Raw genomic sequence first — 24,123 nt, 5'->3', positions numbered from 1 at the left:
TTGTTTGCAATTTCTTGACCAGATTTGCACACACTGCAGCAGGGATTTTGGCCCACTCCTCCATACAGACCTTCTCCAGATCCTTCAGGTTTTGGGGCTGTCGCTGTGCAATACAGACTTTCAGCTCCCTCCAAAGATTTTCTATTGAGTTCAGGTTTGGAGACTGCCTTGGCCACTCCAGGACCTTGAGATGCTTCTTACGGAGCCACTCCTTAGTTTCCCTGGCTGTGTGTTTCATCAAACCACATGATCTTCTCCCATTCCTCCTCTGGATCATCCAGATGGTCATTGGCAAACTTCAGACGGGCATGGACATGCGCTGGCTTGTGCAGGGGGACCTTGCGTGCGCTGCAGGATTTTAATCCATGACGGCGTGGTGTGTTACTAATGGTTTTCTTTGAGACTGTGGTCCCAGCTCTCTTCAGGTCATTGACCAGGTCCTGCCGTGTAGTTCTGGGCTGATCCCTCACCTTCCTCATGATCATTGATGCTACATGATGTGAGATCTTGCATGGAGCCCCAGACCGAGGGAGATTGACCATCATCTTGAGCTTCTTCCATTTTCTAATAATTGTGCCTTCTCACCAAGCTGCTTGCCTATTGTCCTGTAGCCCATCCCAGCCTTGTGCAGGTCTGCAATTCTATCCCTGATGTCCTTACACAGCTCTCTGGTCTAAGCCATTGTGGAGAGGTTGGAGTCTGTTTGGTTGAGTGTGAGGACAGGTGTCTTTTATACAGGTAATTAGTTCAAACAGGTGCAGTTAATACAGGTAATGTGTGGAGAACAGGAGGGCTTCTTAAAGAAAAACGAACAGGTCTGTGAGAGCCGGAATTCTTATTAGTTGGTAGGTGATCAAATACTTATGTCATGCGATACAATGTAAATTAATTATTTAAAAATCATGTGATTTTCTGGATATTTTTTTTTATTCTGTCTCTCACAGTTGAAGTGTACCTATGATAAAAATTACCGACCTCTACATGCTGTGTAAATAGGAAAACCTGCAAAATCGGCAGTGTATCAAATACTTGTTCTCCCCACTGTATGCACTATCTGACCAGTATAGTAATGTGATTTTATACTGTTTCCTAGGAGATAACAACGGATGGCCCCATCTATTTGACAAGTATTTTGGGATGCCAAACTTGGACATGGGGACCAAGTCTGATAAATGCTGTAAGTATATGAAAGTCTATCAATGTACTCCGTCTAATGTTTTTTCTATGACAGGTTAGTTCAATAACATTTATTAAAGGAACCAATGAAAAAGAGCATCGGTGCAGAACCACCACCTATTCCTACCGGATCAGCAGTTCTGAATAAAACAATATCCATTTTGGCAGCATTATGATTACTTGACAAGCAACAACCTGTCTAGGGGAAACTTTCTTGCTGACTTACTACACCACAGAAATTGTGTATTTTTGCTAATGCACATTGCACAGGGAACAGATAATTCACTACAGACATGTTATTGGACTGCCATGTAATTTGTATAATTGTCTGGATTGAATAATGTGCATATAGTAATTTGTGATTCAAAACCTTTTATGTGGGCAGTGAAACCATTTAAACACACATACTCATTATTTGTTCACTGCATGAATAGTAGTAAATTCAGACGCCTCCTTTTCAGCTGTTAAGCCTCATGAAATGGAAGTGATATCAAAGACACAGAATGGTTCTCTGGTGCTTTGAGGGTGTCCCATACTGTTATTATGTAGGCTACTTCAACAAATATATGGACATTCAAGATTTCTTCACAAGTATGACTTCAGGTGTTTTATACCTACAAATTAACAGCTTAACAATTTGATTTTAAGTCCAGTTATCTGTTTCTAATTATTTTAAGCTGTTTGTCACCGTCTTCTTTTTCAGGTTTAATTTAAATTTGGGCTTTTGTATTTGCAGCTCAAAGCTAAATTGCAGAACCCAGTAGTTTAACACAATAACAGTGAAAATGAAATGCAAAAAGGCACGACATCCTTTGCCCTAAACAAGCTATTTCTACTTAGCTATTATGAAATGGTTTTAAAATGGTCATACCATGGTTGATTTAGCATTTCAATTGAGTTTTAGAACCAATATAGACAAAAATCATGCCTTCATGGTGAATGGAAAACAGATTGAAAGGAACTTTTATTTTAAAGCGCATTTCCTAAATCTAATAAATTAGGATACATAATTTTATTTTAGACCAATTATGTCTACTTTACCCTGTCAACTTTAATTGCACCAACCCAGGCCATCCCTGTGTGCCATTTTTGCATTTCATTCTCACTGTTATTATCTTAAACTGCTGGGTTCTGCAATTTAGCTTTGAGCTGCAAATATAGAAGCCCAAATTTAAATTAAACCTGAAAAAGAAGACGGTGACAAACAGCTTAAAATAAGTAGAAATGTTTTGCTTACCTTCAGATAGATTCCGAAGCTTGTATGTGTCACATAGCAAAACAAAGAATGCTGGAGTGGTTATTGGTTTGTACTGTGGCACTCAAAGAATTGCCCCCCTATGGACATTTCCACTTTTTATTGTGTCAAAATGTATTTACTTATTGGTTTATCAACACAATCAGTAGCATTAAGTTAAATATAATAAAATGCAAATTGTTCTAAATTAATTACAAATATAGAACATCATTTTTCCCCCTTCACTATGACACACCTGAATCAGATGTGATTTAACCAATGGGGTTTGTAAGTAGGACCACCCTACTACAAAGCGGGCTGGGGGCAGCCTCATACTGTACAATGGGGATGCTTCTCTATGTCAGGCCCTGCGTAGCTTATGAAGATACAGGGTAAAATGAATGCAGCAAAGTACAGATTCTGGAAAAAGATCTCATGAAGTCTTGCAAGAGACGTTAGACAAGGTCCATCCTCTAGCAGGTTAATGATCCCAAACATACAGGCCCTGAAGTGGCTTCAAAACATAATGTAAGTGTCCTAGAGTGTGGTTCTGTCAAAGCTCGGACCTCAATCCAATTGAGATTGTTTTGTTTTTTGATGTTTTAAAATAATAAAAAGTGTCCAAAGTGTTGAATACTTTTGAGAGCCTGTGTAGCTCCAACTGTTCCATCGGTAAAGTAATCAAGAAAGAAAAATACAATCTGTATGAGGTAACACTTTGTGACATTTGTCACAAATAATTATTTTTAGAATAATTTAGTATTTTCCACCTTGTCATATGTTAAACAAACAAGCATTCCCCATATGTTGATCGTTCAACTGTCTGTTTGCCACAGAATAAAGCACACCTGTGCAAATTCTCTGATACTTTATGTGATTGCCTTAGCTTGCGTTGACCTTATCTATAATCTCTCTTGCTGCTCGCCAAAAAGTTATTTGCAGAGTCTAAAGTTTAAATTGCTTCCTATCCAGACTGAAGGTGTGTCATGTACTACTGACTACAAGCACAATGCCCTGCAAATAAAAAAAAAGATTTATGCAAAATTGCAATGCAGTTACCTGTCCTTCGGTGTTAGAACGAAGACCCAAGGAGAATGTATCATTGTATGATTATCCGATTGAACTTGCTTCAACCGCCTTGCTGTGCAATCTCACTTCTATAAGTATGATCTTCATCTCAGACGTAAAACATGCATTCTTGCAATCAAGATAGATTCTGAGCCATCCTAAGCTATTTCTAATCTCTCATGCCAACCATTTCAGGAGAAATGACACAAGCTTTTGTCAATGATCTTTTGTTAATCTGGATCTGTAATAGGCAATGAATCTTTACTCACCCTATATAGCTCAAGACTCCCAAACAAACCCTCACTATTTCACTTTCCAATTGGGCTACCTTTGATGTACAGTATCTCCTTCTTGTGGTCATAATTTTACAGATTTATACCATTTATATTAACACTTCATGAGAATAGAAGCTTTCTTCTGTCGAAATGGACAAATAGTCCAAAATGTTTGTTGGCATGGTGTTGGCATTCAAATTGTAGTTTTGGAGACTAGGTGAAACCAAGAGAGGTCATCATAATCATGCATATAATTATCTATCATTTCTACCAGTGTCAATATTCATGCCATTTGTTTTTTTAGAAAAAACTATTTATTGATAAACTATGATAATTCTTTAAACAATTTCACCTTGATGGAAGCTTTGATTCTCTCATAACATGAGTGTACAATCAAGCTGTTAAACGCAAGTACATTATTTATTGCCTTTTTCGCTCCTCTTTACCAAGGGTGCTAATAATCATGAAGGGCATTGTATAGTAGAAAAAAAATTACCATTTATGGAACCTGCCATTGTCTTGAGCTGTAGGATTCCTTCAGTGTATTTACATACAATAGGGACCAAAATCTAATATTGTCAGGAATTCGTTTTTTATGGCTACTGGATAATACTTTTCATCTTGGGTGTTCATTTAGCCTTTGCTATACCCTCTGTTTACCCTAGCCTATGCTGTTTCACAATTTGTGCTCTTTAAAAGAAGAAAGAGCCCCAACCTAATCCATTTGACCTAATCCATACGGAATGTGAGATAGATTTTTGTTTCATTTTTTATTGTTTCTGTATACTGTATATACTGTATATGTTGTATGTACTAATTCCGATTATAACTTTTAGTTTGTATGTTATTGGAGCTACATCCAACATTTTACCAGGATTTTTATTCTAATATTTAATATGTGTTTTTTTATAGCATGGTTTAGCAATGCCTGAAATAGTTTAGCACAACTTTCATATCTTATTATAACCCCTCCATATAAAACAAAATATCTGTAATACTGCCACTTTTATCAGAAATACTGGTTAGAGGATTCCAGATATCATTATCATTCCCTTTTCATTCTGTTAATCTTTGGTTCTTGCTGGAATTTCTGGAAAACGTGGCAATCAGAGTCAGGATTATTGGTTCTGTGTACTTCTGTCTTCCACTGTGGGATATCTCTAGCCATGCAATGACCTGCATTTGGTGTCAGAATGATGTAAAACCATACAGGTGTGCAACCTGGACATATTCGGATTTATGAAACAATGATAAAAAGATGATTTGAAAATGTGTGGGCATGCAGTTTAGATTGTTTGGGGTAATTTATTGAAGGATAATAAACTTTCTTTAATGGTTTGGGGACCATGTATATACTGTAAACCTGTTTTAATTAATATGTTTCAAGTAAGAAAGATCATAACTAAAATTTACTTATAATTATTAGAATTTTAAATAAGATAAAAGGACACAATGGAGTTGTGTGGTCAAACGGGTATACACCCATTTAAAGTCTGTTGTTACCCTATTGGGTATGAATATTCAAAGTATGTTGTAACTCTGTTGGGTATAAACATTTAAAGGTATGTTGTTACCCTGTTGGGTATAAACATTTAAAGTATGTTGTTACTCTGTTGGGTATAAACATTTAAAGTGTGTTGTTACTCTGTTGGGTATAAACATTTAAAGTATGTTGTTACTCTGTTAGGTATAAACATTTAAAGACTGTTGTTACCTTGTTGGGTATAAACATTTAAAGACTGTTGTTCCCTTGTTGGGTATAAACATTTAAAGACTGTTGTTCCCTTGTTGGGTATAAACATTTAAAGATTTTTGTTACCCTGGTGGGTATAAACATTTAAAGTCTGTTGTTACCCTCTTGGGTATAAACATTTAGGTACCCTGTTGTTATCTTGTTGGGTATAAACATTTACAGAGGGTTATTTACACATACTGTACGTAAAATATTAAGCCACAAGCTGTCCTTTAGTTATTAACACAGCTACTTCAAATGTATGTACTAATCTATGATGTATTTAACAAAGCATTTACAGTGAATAGTAAAGCAGCAATATCCTTGCAGGCTATATTTTACAAATATAATAACATTTGTTATTACAACCTTATTGTCTGATTTAAAATCCTTTTAATTATAAAATAACTATTTCAGATGATACTCTCTTAACTGTTTCCAAACATTACTGATCTCTTCACAGACTTCCTGCTGGAAGCTGGAATTAATGTCTTTGATGAATGATCCTTAAACAGATCCTCTCCAATTCATTCAATTCTATTGCATTTTCACTTTGAAGTTCTGCGACCATCCATAACCATCCATTTGAGCCTTTGGACAGTATTCCCAAACGCTGAATGAAGCCAAACTACTAAGCAAGCACAGTGTGGTACACCATCTGTCTTCACTGTACATAACCAGTGATTAAAGTGTTAATAAATTATTCCACAAATTCTAGCTTATCCCTCAGACTTCCAAATATTGCGTTTACTCAAGTTAGCAATGATTTGACAAAAAGACCTTGAATATCATACTTACTGTACAGAGAGACACACAAATAAAGTCAATAAGTGTATCTGACTCTGGGGAGGATGATAAATGGCTTTCCACGATTTTTGACAGTTGGTTGTAAAAATTGCACTGTCGATCCAAAACGGGCCCTCGAAAATTGTGTCATCGAAACCACTTGCTTTGAAACATGGAATTGAATATCTAACTTAAGTCTAATCGTATAATTCTAGATTATGCGCATACAAACAACGTAGATCAAAATGTGACGTTTAAGATTTCTATTATTCACAAGTCCCGGAATGCGTGGTTACCTATCAAAGTCTGGAACCATATCGTTAAGGCTGGTCTCATACACTCTCTTGTGTCTCTACAGGGTCAGATATGAAGCTAGCTCTCCAACAACCAGGTTGTCTTGACCTATTTCTGTTAGTTGCTAGTTTTTGGTCCCACCCTGTTTACAACGCGCAGATGTGCGTCAGTCATTAAACCTCCCTTTCCTCTGTGTTGTCTCTTCCCCTGCCAGTGCTGGGAGCTGTTCCAGAGCCATGCCAGTGCAGAGACCTAGAACTGGACTGTGACAACGCTCAGTTTCACCATGTCCCCGAAGTGTCCACTAACGTCACCATGATGTATGTTTCCACAGAGACATACACGTCTACACACACGTGCGAACACACGCACACACTGTAATAGTGGTGAATACCCTTGTATACATGCTGGTGATCACGGCTGTAAAGAATTACTTGAAGTGAGAGTGGGTAGACGGGTTCCATGTCTGGCAAAAAAAAAATTGTCACAGAGAATATTTTGCATTGTCGCTCCTGAAGCCAAAATAGGCAATTTGAAGTCAAATTTCGCACATTTATTAGCAACTTGTCATATAAATTGTATAATGGTTTAAGAACAATTCTAATTCTAAATGGATAGTTTGACATTGAGTAAAGATACTGCTAACTATTTCTTAGATGTTTTTTACAGAATTGATACAGAATTTCTGCACGTGCAGTGGCTCTCAATAGTATTCTCCCTATTTAACTTCTTCAGATGTTTATGTGTTACAGCATGAAATCCAAGTAGTTTTAATTAGTTTGAGTTTAAATTGGGTTTTTGCCACTAAAGCACAAAATACAATATAGCCAATAATGACATAATTGAATATGATTGAAGTCTAGTGGCTCTATTAAACAAGAAAAATCTCCCTATCAGGGTTGACTGTCCCAGCCATAAATATATAAGAGATCTTGGCAGTTATATTAAGAAGATGTAGGGATACTGGAAAAACACTGCAAATAGTGTCAGTGACCTCTTCCTTTAACATCTGTCATTTGGCAGATGCGTCATTAGTAATGCAGCTATATTTTTTGATGCTTTTTTGGGCCTCCTAAATTTGAGGCCAAGCAAACTGAAACCTATGCTTTCCTGCAAAAAATTTAACTACTGTCATTATGACAAAAGTAATGTATACACACGGAAAAAAACATACATTATGCAAAATGCCTGCATAAAGTTATCACAAAGAGCTTCATAAGTTATCACAAAGAGCTTTCTCAGTTTCAATTGTTTTTATTTATCTGTCATAATGCCCCCACATTGTTTAGATAACAGCATATTTTGGCCCTCTGTATCTGTCCCCATTGGGGAAATTCCAGCTCCACTTGACTGGTCATCTACAAATGTAAAAATTGCTTGATGGGTATACCTTGGAGCCCAATTTGCAGAGAAATAATTGTGTCAACAGCCTTTCATTGATGCTTTCTCCTGCTCCAACGGACTTGGCTTTCATCAAGGTCTTGCAGGCAGCTGTGGCATCCTCTGCATTCAAGTCTTATTGGCTTGACCTCTGATAAATGGCAAGTGGGCTAATCGAGGTGGAATAAAATTATAACAATTCAGCCTCAAAATTATACCTTTCGCTCCTTGTGAAAAAATGCTTCTTTTGTTTGGAATAATGTATTCTTTCACTATTACCATTTAAAGGGGAATTTCAGCAAAACTTTTGAAACACCTAAATTGGTCATGCCCTTATGGTGTTCTAATAACAAGCAAGCGCATTTAAGTGCCATTTTTGTTTGGCTGGCGAAGACGTACTCTAGCCCGACGCAGCCCTGTGTAACAGATCTCAAAGGTGAACACCACATTCTTGTTATTACAGATGTTAGAAATAACTTTTCCAATGATAATTTACTTTTGAAAAGTGAATCCATGCTATTCCAATGTTTGTCTACTGGATAACATACTGTAACGCTGATGTGTTGTACGTGCTAAGTGGGCTACCTTTGAGATGCCAATAAACACCAACGTTAACATGCGTTTACCAGTAGAAATAATTTCATTTTGACAAGTGAATTCATGCTTTATCATGTTTCCACTAAATAAAGTTGTTAGTTAAAAATGTTCAGTAGTCAAAATAACAGCAAAGCAACTGCATTCAAGCTGTTTAGAAAACGATACAAACATGTTTGCTCATGTACAAATGCAGTAGACAACCAGGCAGATCTCTATTTATCAAGCATGGTTAGCAAACAAATGTTGTCGTAAATATGCCATTTCAACAACAGCAGCCTCAGTAGTAGTACTTAAGATTACTAGCCATGGATTCCCACCGTTTTCAATAGGAAGGCACAAATTAAATGCTGTTTTAACGTATGTTAAAAAAACACAAAAAAACATACTTAGCTGCTTAACCTAGCCAATAGGTCAGTAAGTTATTTCCCAAAGCCAAAAAGCAAGGCAGAAATCAATACAGTCAACTTATTTTCTGTTTTTGTCCAAATGTGATTAGTAAATGCATGCATTCTTCAGTCCATATTTGAATGCATTTCTTCAAGATAGCAGCAGTTGACGATGTTAGAATATCCAAAGCCCAGCTACAGTACCGCAGTCTATCAAATCCTTTATACAGTATCCTACTATGGTTAATCTATTCAGTCCTTCAAATCATGATGACAGGCCATTGTGTTGCATAATATAGCTAGCAGTACTTAGCCTACTAGGGTAATATTTGGAGATACCTGGGTTAGAGAAGGGACTGCAAACTAGAGTTGTAATGTTGATACCTTGTAGATTTATCAATATACAGCATCGGAAAAATAAAAAAAAAACTATCCAAAAAAGTCGAAAAGGAAAGTTTTGAGTGAGGAACAGAAAGGTAAACATTTTGAGATCACTGCAAATTGAACGCTTCTGCTCCTCACTCAAACCTTTCCATTTTAACTTTTTTGGAAAGGAAAGAAAAAGGTGCAGTGGTCTCTTCATTTTTTCCGGAGCTGTATCTCCTGACAGGAACATGGGAGCTAAAAGGAACATGGGAGCCAATATCAATCAATGACAGCAATGACTACACACAAAATGAATTGTAGCGCAATTGGTGTAGCATGGAGGCTTGGTGAAATGAAAAAAAACATGACTATTTAGATTTTTCAGGTGATGTAGGCCAGTAAATGTTCTGACGTAATGGCCAACTATGCGTGTAAAAAATCTCATTGACCCAGACATGTCTACAAACATGATAGAAACCAAGGCTCTCCTTTAAAATGTAAATGGAGTGTTGCTTTAATGTTAGCATGAACTGTTAAAAATATCAATATAGCTGGTAGTACAATGTTATTTGTAATGCTTTTGGTTAGACTTTATTACATATTTTCTTAGTTCCTGTTTCCATGTGTAGATGTTCTATTAATCAATTATGTGTCTGTAGAGCATACACTTTTGGGACCTGTTTTTTTCAACCTGGTTGACCTTGATCTTTTCACATCCCACAGGTCCCTGCAAAGAAACCGACTCCGGAAACTGAATTCCAACATATTTTATAACTACCAGAGTCTTCAGAAACTGTAAGTTGTCATTTAAATATTGATTGCATTTTAAAGGTGTCTTGAGGCAAGAAGCTTTAGTGGATTCAATAGTGATTTGCTGGTTTAGCTATTAATGCATTAATTCATACAGAATTTATTTTTGAAAGCATTTTAAAAACGGCCTAGCCATTCAAGGCTGGTGTGCGGAAAACGTACAGGCTTTGAAAGAAATTGACCATGTACCTTTGGCCTCCCAAGAGTATTTTGGTATCTGTAAATGAATAATTGCTTTCAAGTTATTATAATTTTTACTTAGACTGACAGAATGGTACTAATACCAATATGCCTCATTACAATAAAAGTATGAACACTTAACTTTGGGACCTAAACCAAGACAGATGAATCAATGGCTCAACTGTCATATAAACAGATATTCTATTGGAAAGCCCTTCATTTGATGACATTTTCCATCAGCTGCATTCATTATCCATGCCAAAATCCTTATCTTACTTGACAGCTTGCCAAAAAAAAAATCAGCACTGTAAACACTGTCTGTCTGTTTTATTTAGCAATCTTACAAGCTATATTGGAATGGCTTTCTAAGCCAGAAGCAACATCCACTATTTTGGGTTGGTCGAAAACTGAATGATCTAAATTCCCACCGGACAAATTGTTCATATTATTATGTGTGGCATCCATACCTTTTGTTATTTGTCTTCACGTTAGTCATTATGAAAGCTGTTCTTATCAACACACAGATTAAAACATACTTTTTTTTTTTTTACATATTTCAAACACATCTCTTTTCAGTTATCTACAACACAACAGAATTCGTGCTGTGAGCCCTCATGCATTCAGAGGACTGTACAATCTAACAAGACTGTAAGTGCATTATACATGTATTAATCTGTTAATACACTTGATGTTAGACCTTTTTTTTTTTTTATCAAAGTCCGGCATAATGAATGTTGTCGATTAAAGATCTCCAGCAAAGTTGCTTATGTTTGAAATAATATGTAAATTAATCCCTATGAAGTGTTCTAGTGAAGTGTGTTTAAGTTCAGTATTTTCTGCTTCAGCTATTTAAGCTACAACAAGATATCCATCCTGATGCCTGGGGTGTTTCAAGATCTAAACAAACTGGAGTGGCTGTAAGTTTTCCCTATTGAAACATTCTGGATGTTCTGTGTAAACCTACTGCTTACATGGGAAGAAAGACACAACACAACACACAACACATTTTTAGACAGCCTTGAGAAATGTTGCACGATGATGATATCTCTGCAGTTTCCTCTGAACCAATGCTTAACCATATGTTTCATTTATTAAGAGAACCAAAAATAAACTCTCCTCTTGGCTTGTAGGATCCTTGAGAACAACAGCATACACCAGATCTCACCCACCACTTTTTCAGGCTTGCACTCGCTGGTCCTCTTGTGAGTTTTTTTTATAACCAATGAGAAAGTTATTTCATATGCACTTTATAGGTGTTTGCCAGTGTTATTAATTAAGGGCCAATAAGATGTTTTTTCATATTGGCAATGGAGAGGATTTTCTTTTTTTTGTTTTGTTTTCTTCATGTGGGTTTTGTTTAATCAGAGTGCACTTGTTTTGTTGCTATGCTCATAGGGTTTTGTTGAACAATGCTTTGACGAGGTTGGATGACATCTGCCTGGAAATGCCAAAACTAAACTGGCTGTAAGTTTCCAAGTCAGCAAATCGAAGGGCTTTTGTTATTAATGTGAACTGATTTTTCTAAATGCTTTTTTTGTGTGTACTTGGGTCTATCCAGAGACATGGAGGGAAATCGGATTGAAAGTGTCGGAAATGTGACGTTCTGGTCCTGCAACGTGATGACTGTGCTGTGAGTAGATGTAATACTTCAATAGACGTAATAAAGTAGACGTAATACTTCAATAGACGTAATAGAGTGGACATAATACTTCAATAGACATAATAGAGTGGACGTAATAAAGTAGACGTAATACTTCAATAGACGTAATAGAGTAGACGTAATACTTCAATAGACGTAATAGAGTAGACGTAATACTTCAATAGACGTAATAGAGTAGACGTAATACTTCAATAGACGTAATAGAGTAGACGTAATACTTCAATAGACATAATAGAGTAGACGTAATACCTCAGAATCAAATCTGACAAGAGCTTCTTGTTTCCCCACTGTTGCTATTGTGACCTTGACCTGCTCAGTGAGGCTAAAACCCATTAGAAATGTAGATAACATCAGTTTCTTTTCATAAACAGGAATTCTAAGTATTGGAAAAAATGACAATGTTTTTCCAATACTTAGAATGTTTACTTAATAGAAGTTTACTTAATAGAAGAACCTTTGTTTAGAAGAGGTAGAACAGAAAATGAGGGGTCAAGAGTCTTTTTTGTGTGTGATCATTCTTGTTTTTTCTGTCTTTTTTAACTCTTTTTAGTGTCCTACAGAGTAACAGAATCAGTCACATACACGAACAGGCGTTCTCTTTTCTACAAAAACTTGGAGAATTGTAAGTGGGTTTTTTTTCTCCACTTCAGACAAAATTGCATGACAATTTCCTCTGTTATCCAGATAAAACCTATTCCCTTGGCAGTACTCACTGCAACCCAACATTATCCAAAATGGGAAAACAACATGTTCCCCCAAACCAAGAAGATTTTTATAATGATTTATGTTTAATGAGTTTTGGTTTAATCCTAACAATTATTCTGAAATGTGTTACCAATGGTTTCCGGATTTGCAGAACAGTGGGGAGTCTTGGAGGTTCTCCAGTACACACCTACACATAACCATGTTAGTCACAGTAAACACAAATATGTGGTGCAGCTTAGCACGGTGCTAAACAACTAGCCTGATGTATTCCAGTCATATATAATTAAAATGAATCAGAACACAGAATGCATGATCATGCAGTCATGTAAGCCATGTAAACATCTTAAAAGTTTTATATAGCGGTTCTTACAGTTTGTTTCCTGTAAAATGCTTTGTCTCTCCAGAGATTTGTCAAGCAACAGACTTGAGACAATTCCTCCTAATCTCTTTGTTCGTCTTGAAGATTTACTGCAGCTGTAAGTCACGCACACTCAGATCTAAAATATGCACAAACATTCAGTTGTTTTCTTGGATTTGGATATCTGGATGTTATTACTAGAGCTCGATATCAATAAGGCTTTTGACTGTTTTATAGGAACATCTCATATAACCCCATAATGGATCTCCAAGTGGACCACTTTGATAAACTGCATAAATTGAAATCATTGTAAGTATGCTTTTGTGGTTGTCTGAGTGCTCTCTTTCTGCATGAAAAGAAATATGCATGGGGCCCTTTCAATGAAATATACATAATAGTTATAATTTGTAGTTATAATTTGTTTAAAAATAAAGGATGAAGATATTAAGGGAGTGTAGAGGTATTCCGTCCTTCTCTGTGGTCCTTCACTACCCAGCCTGAATAAAAACACTTTGACTCCTGTTACAGTGAGAGCCCTAGAACATTGGTGTGGACAGGGAGACGTTTTCCCTCACAAACTAAACAGATGCATTTATTGTTTCTTTCGAGTGTTTGTTTTTCCTGGGGGTGGGGTACGAGTCATTGGTTGGATTTTAAAACCCAACAGAAATAATGGCTCCCGGGAATTGTGGATGGCTCTGCATGTGGGTGGGTGAGTGAGAAAGACACAGGGGAGAACCAACACAGCTCCCTTCATTACCAACGCATTTTGGCGAGTCGACGACGTCAGAAAAGCCTTTCCGCACTCTGCTGTCTGGAGGAAGTTAGATGTTAGCCAGACTGGAACCCATTATGTATGCAATGTCACATATAATCATAGTTTGCATCATTCCCGGACCGAAGGAGCGTGACCTTCCAGTGTGCACCCTTTTATCATACACGCCAGTTGAGTGGAAAATCACAAGAAAAGTGTTTGTGTCACCCTATTGGAACCGTGTGTACTCACAGGCCCACATATCAGCATGTGTTTATTTACACAATAGGTAAGAAAGCCAAATACAATTCTAGATAATACATCAAAGCTCTATCTCAAAAGCACAACGATTTTGTGGAAATAGCATTGCAAAGATGGCCTCAGAAAACTTAAATATTTTGTTCTGGATGTTTTTCTGTGTGACCTCCTAAAGGGAATAACTTCTTTTTAGGAGCATAGAGGGAATTGAAATTGCAAACATACAAAGAAGGATGTTCGAACCACTCAAGTACTTGACCCATATGTAAGTACTTTCTTCATTTTGTTTTATCGTATTTTAAAAAAAAGATTTAATCTCAAACTACCTCTTATTTCTGGTGGGATACATATTCCATTAAATATGTCCCTATCCTTCATCCAATATTTACTTTAGCTCTTCCATTTCTCCATTTAAACCGCTGCAGTAACTAACTCATCACTATCATGAGAACCTCAGTCTGACCCCAGGTCCTTATCGGAAGCTTCAAGATGTCCTCTGCCAACTGCGGGACCACAAGCTATGCATTACATACTTTATATGCCTTTACATAAGGTCACCTCAAAACGCTTTTGGTCCATGCTGAGATTAAATGAAAACCAAGTACCTGTCCTCCATGCTGCAAAACACACCACATACTTTCATTTGACCTGTTTCCGTGCCACCTTTGACGAGTTGTTTTTCCCCGCCCTCACCCCTCGTGTTTCAGCTACTTTAAGAAGTTCCAGTACTGCGGCTATGCCCCTCACGTGCGCAGCTGTAAGCCAAACACTGACGGCATCTCGTCCTTCGAGGACCTCCTGGCCAACATCGTCCTGAGGGTCTTCGTCTGGGTGGTGTCGGCCACCACGTGCTTTGGAAACATCTTTGTCATCTGCATGCGGTCCTACATCCGGTCGGAGAACAAGCTACATGCCATGTGTATCATCTCCCTCTGCTGTGAGACCCCCCCCTCCCATCAGTTTAACACTGATTCAGTTCATTTCAAATAACGCAAAGCAGCATGGCGGCTTCCTCTGAAAGGCTCACACTTAGTGGAAACAGGAAGGCAAGGTTTCACGTCAGGCCCAATTTTCTGCCAAAGTAAACAACATGTTTACTTCTTAGTAATTTAGCTGACTCTTATCCAATACGACTTACAGTTCAATTATCTTAGATATGGTAATGCAGGGAATAACATACAGTATGAAATCCTTACTCCCCCTATAAGTTAGAGGAAGAGTTATATTAGCTGATTCTGACTCTGTTCCATATATCTTTCTGCCCAAGTTTTGATATCTCCCCACACCCCACCCCACACACACAGACAAACATTTTCATTGTGATATGTGTTAGATGATGAAGGCTTCTTATGATGTGTCAGATGAAGAAGGCTTCCATCTGAAGTGCAAAGACACGGTCCAACTCTATTTTGTGTTATCTAATGACTCATGTGAGGTACAGACTTTAGTGCCATCTGACAGCAAATGTGAGCAGTAAATATGTTGTCTGTTTTGACATTACCGTGACTGCAGTCAAACGGCAGCCAGAAGAATTTGTCTCGGACCGAAATGTAATATGTATTCGATTTACATGTGAAATTTCAGTTTGGTTTCCTTGCGCAAACAGTTCATCTCTATGTTTATTGATGGCTTACTTAAAAGGGGGACATGTCAGAAGAGTCAGACTTCAAAGTTTGGCTAGACCTTAGGCAACTTGCAATCAGGAATGTTCAAATATGATTTAGAGTAACTATCCAGTGAAAAATCTTACTTTTAAAAGTCAATATTCTTTTATACCAAAATAATGTTTACTCTGCCTATATTTTTATTGTGGCCAATATAGAAATGTCAAGAAATAAAATCCCACCAGATGGATTTAATGGTCTAAGGCACCCCCATTCAACACTTACCTTAGGAGGTCTGGAGCCTGCTGGGTTTCTGCTCTACCTCATCCTTAATTGTACCCACCTGGTGTTCCAGGCATGAGTTTGTCCCTAATTAGAGGGTCACAATAAAAAAACTGAGTGTAAATGGCTTTGAGAGTCCTGAGTTGAATTTGAGGTGTTTAAGGCACTCTTTTATAGACCCAAGCTGACCACGGCAGTCTAGCCAGGCTTAATTTGCACATGCATTGTGAACAAAACAAGTGGGTTAGCTTGGCTGGGTGGATGGATAGGATGTCTGACGGGGCTGTATTGTCTCGTTGCACTCTAATATCGATTGTAGTATGTCCTGCAAGCTCCTGTAACCTCGGTCTAGGCTGTTAGCCAGGAAATGTGCTTCCCTCCCGGCTTGTTTATTCTAGCGTATATTTCCTGGTTAAGTGAGCAGTGTGGTAAGAAGCAGATTGGCTTAGTAAGACATACTGCATAGGATCTTTATATATATATATTTCCCAAAACCTTTCCCAAACCTTCAGGAGAGGTGTTGGTGTGAGGAAAAACCCTAATCTAGAATTGGAGGGGTGGGAGAAAAAAGATGGTTAGGAAAAAAGACATTAAAATGCATATAGAACCATTGATTATCTTACTTAAAATCTAAATTAAATATGTCAATTTCATCAAGAAGGGTGTAGCTACATATGACACTAAACTGTGAAAGTGATGTATTTTTGAATTAAATTATATGGTATATTGATAATGGTAATTAAGTTTAGCTATTTAAATGTGTGTGTGATGAGCTGTTAACGGTAAGAATGGCATTTCAAAGAGTGGAAGGTGGTGTTAGAGGCTGCTTGAAGTGGTGTTGAGGGGACAGTGTGGGGTGTCTTCTTTCAGATAGGTTTGTTAAGCGGATTCCCTGACTATGGTCACCTAAGTTCCCAATTTTCAATTTGGCCCTCATACCATCATGGCTTCCTAATCATCACCAGCTTCCAATTGACTCCTTTAACCCCTCTGCTCCCCCTGTAACTATTACTCAAGTCTTAGCTGTAAATGAGAATGTGTTCTCAGGTATTCACATATATTGTAATCAGAGTAAATAGGAAAATATAAAATGTCAGCCTTAACATCTACAAACCAATTCAAATCTTCTGATGAAAGATTTCTAAACACTTTCCTAACTTCCAGTTTCAGTAGACACATTCCAAAATCGTGCTGAAGTTTGTTGCTACCAGCTTACCGTGGAGCTAGCCGTCAACGACTGCTTAGAATAACTCAATGACTGAACCCAATCTGTATGACACTTCACACTTGCTGCATGGAATAGGTCATCAATTCTGAGCACCAAGTATGCCCATGGGCTGCTATTTCCTTATAGTGAATGTCAACTTTATGAGGGAGATGAGCAAGTCAATCAGAATACTACATAAGGATAAACTGGCCGATCAGCAGCTCTAATAACATTCATATTTTTAAAAACCATCACAGGACAGTTTCCAATATTACCAGAAAGATGTGCCCATATCAGTTACATTAGTTTGTTCATGAATTGCATATGCTTGGAACGCCTGCTGTCTGTGACTAATCGCTCAATGTGTGTATGTTCATGTAATATAATAGTAGTTACGGCAGCGTCTTTCACCACCCAGGTGCCGACGGCTTGATGGGTGTTTACCTCTTCATGATCGGCGCTTACGACCTCAAGTTCCGTGGGGAGTACAACCGCCACGCCCAGGCCTGGATGGACAGCGTCCACTGTCAGGTGATCGGCTCCCTCGCCATGCTCTCCACCGAGGTCTCTGTGCTCCTTCTCACCTACCTCACCCTGGAAAAGTACATCTGCATCGTCTACCCCTTCCGGTATTTAACGCCGGGCCGCCGGCGCACCGTCTCTATTCTCCTCAGCATCTGGTTCATTGGCTTTGTCATCGCTTTTCTGCCCTTGGTCTTCAAAGGACTGTTCCGGAACTTCTATGGTACTAACGGCGTGTGCTTTCCGTTACACTCGGAACAGCCCGAGACGATGGGGGCACAGGTGTACTCCATCGTCATCTTCCTCGGTGGGTCTTATCTAATGCTCACTTTCACGGTCCGTTTTCCGTTTGGATTTTCAATGTCTGAGGCACGGCAACAGTAACCGTGGTGCCTCGTGTTTACCTTTTGTAAATGGGTGGGACCTGCAGGGGCTTGTGGGGGAACACTCACAACAAAATTGTACTGTGCCTGAGACAGGACACAATGAAAGCATGCTCTAATTTCAGACTATGTTTGTTATTATAGCAAATCCATTGGGCGAATCAGTGTAATTTTATGAATGCCAGAGCTCTAATGGAAAATTCATCAATCACAGTGCAGGGGACCCTTGGCTATTTTGGTGCTAACTGGTGTTTATACACACAGGAAATAGACAATACTCTCATCACTCCAAAATGACAGATCCCTAAAGCTCTTACATCAACAGGTGGAGGGTTACTGCCTGATTCCATTCTCAAGTCCATCAAATTAACTGGCAACATATACGCTGCTGTTGTCAGAATCTTAACTACCATACTATACTTCCATGAAGCCTTTGAGTGAAGTGTTCCAGGATTGCTGCAGTGTGGGCGGTAGTGTTCCCCTTTTAGCCTCTCAATGAGTGATACATCCTCAGGGGCTGGTTTAGAGACGTCACCCAAAACAAAGGCAGTACTGCATTGGGCCCATAAAACAAATGCTTTTTGTCTTGTGACAGTTCCCAGACTGGCCTTTTTGTGGACTCAGTAGAACTGTACTCATAGTAACTTACTGTACATGAAGAAATACATTGGAGGAATTCCAAGGAGCTCATGATGACATTCATTTTCTCAACAGGTCTTAACCTGGTTGCGTTCCTCATTATCGTGTTGTCCTATGGGAGCATGTTCTACAACATCCAGAGGACAGGGACACAGACGACAAAATATAGTAACCATATCAAGAAGGAAGTGACCATAGCCAAGCGGTTCTTTTCCATCGTCATCACAGACTCTCTTTGCTGGATACCGATCTTTGTCCTCAAGATTCTATCGCTGTTGCATGTGGAGATTCCAGGTAGGTGTTGTAGAACTGCCATAATCTTGGAAAATGTTTACATAAACTTTATTTTGATTTCCAATCCTGACTTTGTATCCAACAGATGAGCTGAATTCGTAGCACATTGAGGCTACCCGGCAGTCTTATCGCAGATCAAATATAAATATTTCACTTTCATCATTCTAATTAGTTCCATAATCAATCCCATTTTCCAGTAGTACATTAAATGGCAAACTTCCAGACTGATGGTTACCTTAATGACCATGGTTCTCAGACCTCTCTTCAGGGTCTCCCAGACATTTCACCATCTTGAACAAGCTCAAATATTGAATCTAGTCATGGAATTGATCAAGTACATTCAACGGCAGAGGGTCCATGTTAAGAAGCCCTGCTCTTAATTCAAACGTGTTACACTTATGGCATGTTAACAAATGGTACAGCATCCTCTTTCATCTGCTATTATCTACCACAGCCCTCCAGCCCACCCAACCTCTCCCCAAATCAATTACTTCATATTGCACATATTGTACAGCACATATTCAGAGCATGTTTTTTTTAAGTTTCTTATTTTTCATTACATACAGATTGACTGAGAGCATAACCCATTTTGGCTTGGCAAGTTATAAGTAGCCCGGTGGGGAATCTTGTTCGCAGACAATTCCGAGGTTACTAGCCGGGTCATTTGAAAAATGTATCGGAAGCCAGTAGGCCTACCAGCTTTGTGTTTAACTTTGCTGCCAGTTTCTAATCTTTGAGAAAATTATTTTTGGAGTTGCCTGAAGCATGAGAGGAATCAAGAGATAGCTGAATACCGCAGTGGGGAGGAAGAAGACTCATAATGAGGAAAACTGGTTACTATTCTGAACATTAGGTTGTGAGGAAAACTGGTTACTATTCTCAACATTAGGTTGTGAAGAAAACTGGTTACTATTCTGAACATTAGGTTGTGAGGAAAACTGGTTACTATTCTGAACATTAGGTTGTGAGGAAAACTGGTTACTATTATGAACATTAGGTTGTGAGGAAAACTGGTTACTTTTTTTAACATTAAGTTGTGAAGAAAACTGGTTACTATTGTGAATATTAGGTTGTGAGGAAAACTAGTTACTATTCTGAATATTAGGTTGTGAGGAAAACTGGCAATTATTCTGAACATTAGGTTGTGAGCTTTCTCCCCAGAGTTGCTGAATCATGAGCCAACTAAGTGCCACGCAAGAGTGCGGAAGCTATAAGATGAGTTTTTTTAGAGATTCTACAGTATGAAAAGCACTGCTGAAGTTAAATATATTATTACTATTGTTGTAGTTGCAGTTCTTGTTAGAACCCTGGGTTATGAATTATTCACGTCTTCTTAGTGGCAGTGTCCACTGAATTCTATATGAGTGGCAGTACTGCCTGTACTTTGTAAAATCAGATATTTAGCAGTGAGGGTTAGGGTTAAGGTGCTGTGGGACATGATGGGTTGGAAGGTGATTGGTTATGAACGATGGCCAAGTTTGACCCACTGCCCCACAAGACCTTCCTAGCATTTGAGGAAAAGTATCTAGGAACGAGATTGGCCTCAGGCTAATGGGCCAGCCCTAGCTAGATTTCCATTTCCATCTCATGTGTATTTTCCACTGGGGAGAACAGAATTGCACAAGACAAAGGACAGGTAGCCGAGTGATCAGAGCGCTGGTCCGTCAACTAATTGCTAGTTGGAATACCCAAACCAACAAGGTGGTGTATCTGCACTTAAGCACTTAACTCTAATTTCTCTTTCCCCGGGGAGAAGGAACCATCAGCTCCTGGGTGGTGATATTCATCCTGCCTATCAACAGCGCCCTGAACCCAATCCTGTACACCCTGACGACGCGGCCCTTCAAAGAGACCCTCCTGCAGGTGTGGGCGAACTACAGGCAGCGCCGGCCCCTGATGAGCAGCCACCCAGCCCACCATCCTTCCTTCACGCTGCAGGAGATGTGGCCCCTCCAAGAGAACAGCCCAACACTGACTCCCCCCGGGGACTACCCGGTGCAGCCCCCCCCCTCACAAATGACTTGTCCGATTGCCTACATGTCCGGCACGTCAAACCTTCTGCCCGTGGAGAGGGCAAATGGAGTGTAATGCCCTTTCGGGATCAACGATATGCCCCAGTACTTGGGCTTTTTCTTTTGTTGTCATGCAGACGTTTCATGTGAATAGCGTATTTACAGCATGCTGACGGTTGTGGAGTCGATTGCCGTACATAAGACACGTTGGACTGTGTGTCCTTCTCCCCTGCCGAGGCTTAGACTGTGTTTTTTTCATGCCTTCATTTGGCTGTTAGGATTGACACAATTACTCCTTCTATGATTTATGGTAGTAAAAGACAAACAAATCACTCTTTCTAGTTCATTGCTTCAGGTGTATACATTATTGTGTAGAACAACTTGATCACCGTCATCCTCTGCTCTGCACTGTGTTTATAGTTTTGATGTTTTTGCTTTTGTCTCTGAAATAATTATTTGATGGTCTATGTTAGGAGCAGTGAAACTGCTGACAGATTTATGTATCAGCAAATGAGACACGCTTGTGGCATTTGCCATTTAAAAAAGGGCAGTTGATTTGGGGTTTCTGACCATCTTTGATAACCACATTTCTTTCACCAAAAGGCAGTTCATAAGTCCTCACTGCTACATTTTGACTTGAATTGCCTCTTTGTAAGGAAGGATGTGTCATGAACTTTATTTTCACTCATCTCCCACATTTCACAATTACAGTCCCATCCATAATAATTGGCAACATTAATAAAGATAAACTAAAATGGCTGTGTAAAATAAACATGTAGAATGAGCTATATTGTTATTTTCAAATATGCATGTATTGTACTTTAATAATTAATTTAAGGAAATCAACCCCAAAACATATGAAATAAAAATTTAAAAAATCCCAAAAGACCTATGTGCTTACAGACTGCCCATTTCAATTTAAACAACATGGAATGAACTTTGCAAAATGTTGACGTTGTGGTGAATTAACCAATTGATTGATTGATGATGCCAGTGACACAATCAAGAGCCCAGGGACGGACTGGAACAAAAAACTCCCTTGGACTTTAACCCGAACCTACCCGAGTGACAGCTAGCTCAATTTGCGGCATCAGCAGCTCGCAGTGGCATTTCCGGTGGCAGGTTGAGATGCCGCGGCATCTTCCCCGTTAGCAGTGGCATTTTTAGTGGCAGGTTGAGTTAGCAGTGGCATTTTTAGTGGCATGTTGAGATGCCACGGCATCTTCCCCGTTAGCAGTGTCATTTTTAGTGGCAGGTTGAGTTAGCAGTGGCATGTTTAGTGGCATGTTGAGATGCCACGGCATCTTCCCCGTTAGCAGTGGCATTTTTAGTGGCAGGTTGAGTTAGCAGTGGCATGTTTAGTGGCATGTTGAGATGCCACGGCATCTTCCCCGTTAGCAGTGGCATTTTTAGTGGCAGGTTGTGTTAGCAGTGGCATTTTTAGAGGCAAATTGAGATGCCACGGCATCTTCCCCGTTAGCAGTGGCGTTTTTAGTGGCAGGTTGAGTTAGCAGTGGCATTTGTAGTGGCATGTTGAGTTAGCAGTGGCATTTATAGTGGCAGGTTGAGATGCCGGTGGCAGGTTGAGATGCATCTTTCGCCGTTTATATGGTATTTCTGGTGGCAGCCTGAGATGCCACAAATTTACTCGACCGATTATGGGATAGAACGGTGGCAAACAAGGGCTGTGTCCGAAATCACCCACTACTCAACATATACAACCAAACCAGTAGCCTGTCGTACTGTAGAGGAAAGAGCATATCCGACTGCAACTGCTGGTGTTTGTAGCATTTGCTAGTGAGATACCTTATAGTTTATAAATGTTAACATTTGCCAATATTACACTTGGTAGCATCCTGTGGAGGGTGCTTCGGGAATATAGGGTCCTGGGTCCTTTGCTAAGGGCTGTCAGGTCCCTTTACGACCAAAGCAGGAGCTTGGTCCGCATTGCCGGCAGTAGTCAGACTTGTTCCCATTGCCTGTTGGACTCCGGCAGGGCTGCCCTTTGTCGCCGGTTCTGTTCATAGTTTTTATGGACAGAATTTCTAGGCGCAGCCAGAGGCCGGAGGGTGTCAGGTTTGGGGACCACACGATTTCGTCTTTGCTCTTTGCGGATGATGTTGTCGTGTTGACCCCTTCAAAACCAGGACCTTCAGCATGCGCTGGGACGGTTTGCAGCCGAGTGTGAAGCGGTGGGGATGAGAATCAGTACCTCCAAATCCGAGGCCATGGTCCTCAGTCGGAAAAGGGTGACTTGCCCACTTCAGGTTGGTGGAGAGTGCTTGCCTCAAGTGGAGGAGTTTAAGTATCTAGGGGTCTTGTTCACGAGTGAGGGAAGGATGGAACGGGAGATTGACAGACGGATCGGTGCAGCTTCTGCAGTAATGCGGTTGATGTATCGGTCTGTCGTGGTGAAGAAAGAGCTGAGCCGCAAGGCGAAGCTCTCGATTTACCGGTCAATCTACGTTCCTACTCTCACCTATTGTCATGAGCTTTGGGTCATGACCGAAAGGACAAGATCCTGGATACAGGCGGCCGAAATGAGCTTTCTACGCAGGGTGGCTGGGCGATCCCTTAGAGATAGGGTGAGAAGCTCGGTCACCCGGGAGCAGCTCGGAGTAGAGCCGCTGCTCCTCCACATCGAGAGGGGTCAGCTGAGGTGGCTTGGGCATCTGTTTCGGATGCCTCCGGAACGCCTTCCTGGGAAGGTGTTCCGGTCCCGTCCCACCGGGAGGAGACCCCGGGGAAGACCTAGGACACGCTGGAGGGACTATGTCTCCCGGCTGGCCTGGGAACGCCTCGGTGTCCCCCCGGAAGAGCTGGAGGAAGTGTCTGGGGAGAGGGAAGTCTGGGCATCTCTGCTTAGACTGCTGCCCCCGCGACCCGGCCCCGGATGAAGCGGAAGAAGATGAATGAATGAACACTTGGTAGCATTTTCATGACCCTATTTGTTCATTTCTTTTTCAACATTTCTTTGATTATTTATTATATTTTATTTGTATTACAGTCTGTTATATTGCAGTGCTAAGGAAAGAAATTGGTGGTAGCCTATTTTAATTTTTAAATTTAAAATGCAATGACAAAATACTTTACTCACTAAAATAAAAGACTGCAGTTTAAAGCATGATTACATTAGGGGAACAATATTTAGGATGGTGCCC

At 39.6% G+C, this 24,123-nt stretch overlaps 1 protein-coding gene across 7 annotated transcripts in view; it reads left to right on the top strand.

Moving 5' to 3' along the window:
• The window catches only part of rxfp1 (relaxin family peptide receptor 1), a 68,229-nt gene extending 46,428 nt beyond the window's left edge, over positions 1 to 21,801 (top strand). For all 7 annotated transcript variants that reach the window (XM_034291633.1, XM_020045701.2, XM_010899941.3 and 4 more), the window contains 16 exons: positions 1,094 to 1,177; positions 6,780 to 6,885; positions 10,018 to 10,089; positions 10,861 to 10,932; positions 11,130 to 11,201; positions 11,415 to 11,486; positions 11,680 to 11,748; positions 11,843 to 11,914; positions 12,495 to 12,566; positions 13,054 to 13,125; positions 13,245 to 13,316; positions 14,213 to 14,284; positions 14,727 to 14,956; positions 17,531 to 17,941; positions 18,732 to 18,950; positions 20,707 to 21,801. In XM_034291633.1, coding sequence (XP_034147524.1) covers positions 1,094 to 1,177; positions 6,780 to 6,885; positions 10,018 to 10,089; positions 10,861 to 10,932; positions 11,130 to 11,201; positions 11,415 to 11,486; positions 11,680 to 11,748; positions 11,843 to 11,914; positions 12,495 to 12,566; positions 13,054 to 13,125; positions 13,245 to 13,316; positions 14,213 to 14,284; positions 14,727 to 14,956; positions 17,531 to 17,941; positions 18,732 to 18,950; positions 20,707 to 21,038 — 2,099 coding nt within the window. In that variant the 3' untranslated portion in view covers positions 21,039 to 21,801. The remainder of the gene's footprint in view (positions 1 to 1,093; positions 1,178 to 6,779; positions 6,886 to 10,017; positions 10,090 to 10,860; positions 10,933 to 11,129; positions 11,202 to 11,414; positions 11,487 to 11,679; positions 11,749 to 11,842; positions 11,915 to 12,494; positions 12,567 to 13,053; positions 13,126 to 13,244; positions 13,317 to 14,212; positions 14,285 to 14,726; positions 14,957 to 17,530; positions 17,942 to 18,731; positions 18,951 to 20,706) is intronic.
• Positions 21,802 to 24,123: the final 2,322 nt, after the last annotated feature.

Source organism: Esox lucius, chromosome 4, assembly GCF_011004845.1.
Source record: "Esox lucius isolate fEsoLuc1 chromosome 4, fEsoLuc1.pri, whole genome shotgun sequence".
Classification (NCBI taxonomy): domain Eukaryota; kingdom Metazoa; phylum Chordata; class Actinopteri; order Esociformes; family Esocidae; genus Esox; species Esox lucius.
The sequence above is the reverse complement of the archived record's forward strand: the minus strand, read 5'-3'. Positions and strand labels throughout refer to the sequence as shown.